General features: G+C 45.5%; 1 protein-coding gene across 1 annotated transcript in view; it reads right to left on the bottom strand.

The window, feature by feature from the left end:
* TCIRG1 (T cell immune regulator 1, ATPase H+ transporting V0 subunit a3) overlaps positions 1–7,500 on the bottom strand; it is an 85,736-nt gene that overhangs the window by 52,047 nt on the left and 26,189 nt on the right. The window contains exons 6-7 of the mRNA XM_082269235.1: positions 5,788–5,914; positions 3,470–3,552 (exon numbers count right to left, since the gene is read on the bottom strand). Coding sequence (XP_082125361.1) covers positions 3,470–3,552; positions 5,788–5,914 — 210 coding nt within the window. The remainder of the gene's footprint in view (positions 1–3,469; positions 3,553–5,787; positions 5,915–7,500) is intronic.

Raw genomic sequence — 7,500 nt, 5'->3', positions numbered from 1 at the left:
AGCGTCTTTTTTTTTTTTTAGAGCCGGCGGTTGGCTTCCTGGAGAGAACAATCGATGACATTATCCCAGCGAGCCCCCCCCCCCTTCCTGCCGCCTTTCACCGCTTTGCCCGGGTCTCCCATCCCACTGGGAGACCCAAGCAACCAGCCGGCACATCCGCCGGCTGGTTAAGAGTCCCGAACGAAGCCGGATTCAGCCTCGATCAGGTCTCCAATCGTGTAACCCGAAAGCGAAGTCACTTCCAGTTTACTCGGCTGCCAACGGCGCAGATTTAAAAAAAAAAACTGTCAGTATTCAAAAATGCAGATTTCGGCGTTTTGAATACTTTGAAGTGCAGTGGAGGGTTTTGGGGTCATATAAAGACCCCCGATCCCTCCATAAAGAGTACCTGTTACTGCCTATTACCGTCACAAGGGATGTTTACCTTCCTTGTGCCAGCAATAAAAGTGATCGGATTTTTTTTTTTTTTTTTTTAAAAACAGTGTTAAAAATAAAATAAAATAAAAAAATTATAAAAACACATTTTTAAAGCGCCCCCGTCCTCATGAGCTCACGGACCAAAAAAAACACGTAAACCGCGCCCGCAAATGTAAATGGTGTTCAAATCATACATGTGAGGTATCGTCGCGATCGTCAGAGTGAGAGCAATAATTCTAGCAAAAGACCTCCTCTGTAACTCTAAACTGGTAACCGTAACATTTTTTTTTAAAAAAACGTCGCCTTTGCAGATTTTTAAGTACCGCAGTTTGTCGTCATTCTAGGAATATGCGCAATTTTAAACCGTAACATGTTAGGTATCTATTTACTCGGTGTGACATAAACTTTCATAATATACAAAAAAATTGGGCTAACTTTACTGTTTCGTTTTTTTAAATTAAGCGAAGTGCATTTTTTTTTTTCAAAAAAGACCGCTGCACAAATACCGCGTGACAAAAAATATTGCAACGACCGCCATTTTATTCTCCAGTCTTTGCTAAAAAAAATACATATATAATGTTTGGGGGTTCTAAGTAATTTTCTATCAAAAAACACTGATTTTTACTTGTAAACAACATGTGTCAGAAATAGGCTTGGTCCTTAAATGGTTAAAGCCATATTAAAGCGGAACTAAACCCTCCTATTCTTTTCAGCCAAGGAAGCTGCCATCTTGGCCTCTGATTTGCAAATGCCATGATGCTGCACATGTGATCAGTTAATGCATCAGCTATTGGATGGTTGGACAATTTGGTCAGAGAGCACAAGCAATGTGACAGTTAGCATTCCGGGAATATAACTTTTTTAACCACTTCATGCCCAAGGACGTCATATGACCTTCGGAGACCGGGCACGTCGTTATGACATGTCCGGCCTCGGAAGATGCCTTTTTTATACCCGGAGAACCTGAGATGGCTGTTTCTTTTTTTTTTTTCTTCTTTATCTCAGGCTTTCCAGCCTAGAGGAGAGATGTGGGGACTTCTAGACCCCCTCCAGATCTCTCTGTAAAGAGGACCTGTCATGCCCTATTCCTTTTACAAAGGATGTTTACAAACAGGAATAAAAAGGGATCAAAAAAAAAAAAAAGAAAAAAAAAAGGGAAAGTGTAAAAATAAAAACGTAAAAAAAAAAAAAAAAAAAAAAAAAAAAAAATTTAAAATGCCCCAGTCCTCGCACACAGAAGCGGAACGCAAACAAATTTCACACCCGCATATGTAAACAGCGACAAACCACGTGTGAAATATCGCCGCGAACGTTAAAGCTAGAGCTATTATTCTAGCCCGAGACCTCCTCTGTAACTACACAGGTAACCTGTAAAAAGTGTCGCCTATGGAGATTTTTTAGGTACCGAGGTTTGGCGCCGTTCCACGAGTGTGCGCAATTTTAAAGCGTGTTACATATATTTACTTGGCATAACATTATCTTTCACATTATACAAAAAAAAACACACAAATCGGGCTAATTTTTGTGTTTTTTTTTTTAATTCATAAAAGTTTTTTCGAAAAAAAAAAGCGTTTGAAAAATTGCTGCTGTGACACAAAAATTTTGCAACAACCACCGTTTTATTCCTTAGGGTCTCTGCTAAAAAAAAAAAAAAAAATGTTTTGGTGCTCCGAGCACAAAAATGATTAATTTTTACATGTAGGGGAGGAGTTCCAGAATTGGCTTGGGCTGGAAGGTATTAAACTGTAAAATCCATGGGTTTAGTTCCACTTTAAACCCAAAACCAAGATTGTATTATATTGCAGCTCACCAATTAAATGTGGTGGCTTTAATTTTTTATGGCTTTTATTCCTCTGCTTTTACCTGGTGATCTGGCCAGTAACACACCTCTTTGTTAGTAACACATGTTAGTCTAGGGCAGGGGTGGGGAAGCTTTTTTCTGCCAAGGGCCATTTGGGTATTTATAAAATCATTCGGGGGCCGTACAAAATTATCAACTTAAAAATGTGCCTGTTATATTTGTTCAAAAATTTAATTAACTCACCCCTAATGTGATGGCTGCAACTGCTTCTCTTTGGTGAGGTGTGTGATGTTAGCTGGTATTGATGATGTTGCTACTCGCAACTGGTTTTCCAGGTTTGCGTCGGTCAGTCTGCAGCGCAGTCGACTTTGTGGTGGTAAGTTTTGAAAAGAACTGCTGGCGGGTAATGCTGGTGGGTATAGCTGGCTGTTACTGCTGGTGGGTACAGCTGGCTGGTACTGCTGGTGGGTACAGCTGGCTGGTACTGCTGGTGGGTACAGCTGGCTGGTACTGCTGGTGGGTACAGCTGGCTGGTACTGCTGGTGGGTACAGCTGGCTGGTACTGCTGGCTTGTACTATTCTGTGGGTACTGCTGGCAGGTACTGCTGGCTCAGGCTGGTACTGCTGTGGGTATTGCCGATTCAGGCTGGTACTGTGCTGTAGGTACTGCCTTGGGTACTGCTGGCTCAGGCTGGTACTGCTGGCTGGTACTGCTGTGGGTACTGTGCTGTAGGTACTGCTGGCTGGTACTGTTGTGGGTACTGCTGACTCTGGCTGGTACTGCTGTGGGTACTGCTGGCTCTGGCTGGTACTTCTGTGGGTACTGCTGGCTCTGGCTTATACTGCTGTGGGTACTGCTGGCTCTGGCTTATAATGCTGTGGGTACTGCTGGCTCTGGCTGGTACGGCTGTGTGTGCTGCTGGCGGTAAATGCTGGCTAGCAGCGGTGCGAGCTGCGCACCGCGACTTCACAGGTCGCCCCGGCAAGTCGGGTCGCGCCTATGTGAACCGGCTCTTACTGGCCAGATCACCAGATCAAAATAAAGAAAGCCTAAATAAGAAAATGAATGCAGCCATTACATCCAAGAATGCTAAGCTGCAATATAATAAAATGTTTTCTTTTTCGGTTTAATACTGCTTTGAGATATGGAGTTTGCATTTTCGGTCTTTTGAAAGCGCTTCACTAATTGGTTTTGTTTAGTCGTTTTATCATCTCATTTTAAAATCTTAACAAAAGCGCTTTAACACTCACCAATTTGCAATCTTTTTGATCTTCTCTCCAATTCTCTCACCCCAGTATGAGATCAGGAATATAATCTGTGTAACGCTCTCACCCTGTCACAAAAAAAGAAAAAACATTAAAAAAAAAAAAAAAAAATCAATGAACACAAACTGGTATAAGTTGATAATTATCTATGAGGTTGGATTCATACTTTTGTGATTGTTGTGATGCATATTTTTAGCACTGATTACTGTAGTAATGTCACTGGTCCCACCAAAAGTGTCAAAAATGTCAATTAGGGGTCCGATCTGTCCGCCGCAATGTCGCAGTCCCGCAAAAAAAAAAAATAAAAAAAAATAAATAAAAATGACAAATCTTTCCCGTAGTTAGTAAACGCAAATAACTTTTGCGCAAATCAATCAAAATACGCTTATTGCGTTTTTTTTTTTTTTTTACCAAAAATATGTAGCAGAAAACAAAATTGGCTTAAAATGTTACATTTTGATTTTTACATTTTTTTTTTTTTGAGAATTTCATATAAAAGAATGTGTAAAATATTGTTATTTTTTTCAAAATTGTCACTCTTTTTGTTTATAGCTCAAAAAAAAAAAAAAAAAAAAAAAAAAAAAAAAAAAAAAAAAAAAATCGCACAGGTGATCAAATACCACCAAAAGAAAGCTCTGTTTGTGGGAAAAAAAAGGACGTCAATTTCGTTTGGGTACAGCGTCGCACGAGCGCACAATTGTCCGTTAAAGTCACGCAGTGCGGAATTGCAAAATAGGGCCTGGTCATTGAGCAGCCAAATCCTCCAGGGCTAAAGTGGTTAAAAGAAGGTGTAAAGGAGGTGTTAAAAAAAAAAAAAAAAAAAAAAAAAAAACAACAAGCATCCATCAGTGTGATGCTGCAACTGTCCCATGTCGGTGTTCCGTGAAAAAACCCTACCGCTGAAAATTCCCTACCCTGGTCACTTCCGGTGAGGGTACGTCATACATCAGCTGAGCCGCTTGCCAGCTGCGGAGGGTAGGGAATTTTCACGGGATGGTGTTTTTTCACGGAACCCCGCCTCATTCATCAGCTGTTGCGAGAAATCATCTTGGCTCCAACCCGTCAGACTTCCCTCATCTCTGCTCGTGGAAAATTTAATCGGCAGCGGGTCTATGAAAATACAAATCACGGCTACAGCGTTTTAGAACGTAATAGTCACTCATTTGGGACGCCGCACCTGCTGATGAGGGAAGTCTCTGAGATAATTTAAAGCGGAGTTCCAGCCTAAACACACACTCACCTGTCCAACGGTCCAGCGATGCGGCCGCCCGAAGCCTCGCTCTTCTCCCTCTCTGCCTGCGGCGCGGGCATCACTGGTGTGGGCACACGGCTGTGACAGTTGTACGCATGCGCGAGTTGCGCTACGCGTCGTGATTGGTCGGCAATCTTCTGGGACCTCTGACATGTCCCAGAAGATTGCAGGGAGGGAGGGGGGAGAGGAGAACTTCCGCTCAGGGCGCCGCAGCGCTCCGAGCGGAAGTGGGAGCGGGTACCTGTCAAAACTAGGTACCCGCTCCCCCCCCAAAAAAATGACATGCCAAATGTGGCATGTCAGGGGGTTAGAACTGCCTAAAGCGGAAGTTCCACTTTTGGGTGGAACTCCGCTTTAATTTAGCGGCTGGGCATGTGCAGTGGGATGCGCAACAGCTGATAAATGAAGGTTAAAAACACTACCCCATGAAAATTCCCTACCCTCCGCTGCTGTGAGCATGCGCAATGGGAAGCTGCTCAGATGTTGAATGACGTACCCTCACAGGAAGGGACGAGGGTAGGGAATTTTCACGGGGTAGGGTTTTGAACGTTACACCGGCTCTAAGACCTAGAACGGAGCGATCACGTGACCCATAATCGCTCAGTTCTCGGTCTGCACAGAGTGGAGAGCAGCGACAGTCAGTTTGCTCTGCTCGGCTCCTCCAGTGCTCACTGGAGTGTTGGGCTGGAGATGGGTGGACGTAGTTGGCTCCTGCTATCTGCCACATGTGGAGAGTCGGAGCCAGCTGTCAAATCAGGGATGGTCAGGATCCTTCCAAAGCCTGGAAGCCCTCTGCCATGTCAGCTGACAGTGGTAATTTTTCCACTATAAACTGACTGGGTTACATAATGCACTAATTTGACCCACAAGAGGAGCATGGCCATGAAGGCTTTGGCCATAGGTCATACTTCCCTTCTAATGAAAGGTACAACTTAAGATTTCTACAACCGCGATATACCTACATAAAATCTCTTGTCTAGCAGGCCAATCCCTCCCAAACCCCAATCTGAAGGAAGAGCAGTGGAAACGAGGCCAGTTATTGCTTTCTTACCGTCACTAGGTCCTCCATTGGCTCAGACATCTCCACAAAGTTGACGATAAGGTATCCTCGGCAAGCGCGCCACAACAGGCGTTCAAACGAGTTCATGCGCCAAGGGTGAATGACACCAGCCATGAAACTGAAAAAGAATTTAAAATCTATGAGAAAAATATAAACCGGATTATCTTGATAGACCGTTCCCTCTAAAAGAATTCCACTGTTTGCCGTTGTCTTTCAAATAGGAGGATTACATTGGTAAAGTTTTGACAATATTCCTATTACAGACCAGCAGTACAATTGTTATGTTAAACTATACATGCATGAGCACCAACGGATAAATGGGGGGCCAGGGGACACGCCACAGGAGAAAGCAGAAGGGCTGCTGAGAGGCTGAGCTGGCTGCTCCCGACCCTCCACAGCCCATTGCTCCAGTGAGCAAGGAGGGGGAAGCAGAGATCTGCTGACTGATAGTGTGCAGTCTAAAGTCTGCTCTCTGCTGATGTCGCAGAGTTGGTCCAGGCTTAGGCGTCATCATGACCACAGAGTCAGGATCTGTCCACGTGCCTGGACCGGCACCCGGCTCAGCCTCTCAGCAAGCTGCTGAGAGGCTGAGCTGGCTGCTCCCGCCCCTCCACAGCCCAGTGCTCCAGTAAACAAGGAGGGGGGCAGAGCAGAGAGCTGCTGACTGATAGTGTGCAGTCTAAAGTCTGCTCTCTGCTGATGTCACAGAGTTGGTCCAGGCTTAGGCGTCATCATGACCACAGAGTCAGGATCTGTCCACGTGCCTGGACCGGCACCCGGCTCAGCCTCTCAGCAAGCTGCTGAGAGGCTGAGCTGGCTGCTCCCGCCCCTCCACAGCCCAGTGCTCCAGTAAACAAGGAGGGGGCAGAGCAGAGAGCTGCTGACTGATAGTGTGCAGTCTAAAGTCTGCTCTCTGCTGATGTCACAGAGTTGGTCCAGGCTCGGGCATCATCAGGACCACGGAGTCAAGATATGCCCACATGCCTGGACCGGCACCTGGCTCAGCCTCTCAGCAAGCTGCTGAGAGGCTGAGTTGGCTGCTCCCGCCCCTCCACAGCCCATTGCCCCTTCCTCGCTCACTGGAGCAGAGCAGAGAGCTGCTGACTGATAGTGTGCAGTCTAAAGTCTGCTCTCTGCTGATGTTACAGAGTTGGTCCAGGCTCGGGCACCATCACGACCCCGGAAGTCGACATATGCCCACATGCCTGGACCGGCACCTGGCTCAGCCTCTCACCGTGCTGCTGAGAGGCTGAACTGGCTGCTCCCGCCCCTCCACAGCCCAGCGCTCCAGTGAGCGAGGAGGGGGCAGAGCAGAGAGCTGTGAGAACTGAGCGATCGGCGGTGTTTGATCGATCGTTTCTCAGTGTTAGAGGCGCCGGGGGACCGAAGTTGCATCCACCTAGGCAAGTATGAAAATAAAATGTAAAAAAAACAAAAAAAAAACAAAACAAACATACATCTCTTTGAAATGATTTATACTAACCTCTGCTGGGCTGGTTTTACATGGGCGGACCAATCAGGTCTGCATGAAAAACTCAACAGGCGGACCTGATCGGACCAGCAATTCTTCCTCAGCAGAGGAAAAAATTTCTTCCTGATACCCCAAGAGGCAATCAGATATTCACTGGATAAAATTTTAAGTATAACTAAAGCAAAACATTTTTTATTCGTTTTGGATGGAGTGGAGAGGGATTATAACCCCTG

This window comes from Pelophylax lessonae (assembly GCF_965119305.1).
Source record: "Pelophylax lessonae genome assembly, chromosome: 9".
Lineage (NCBI taxonomy): Eukaryota > Metazoa > Chordata > Amphibia > Anura > Ranidae > Pelophylax > Pelophylax lessonae.
The sequence above is the reverse complement of the archived record's forward strand: the minus strand, read 5'-3'. Positions and strand labels throughout refer to the sequence as shown.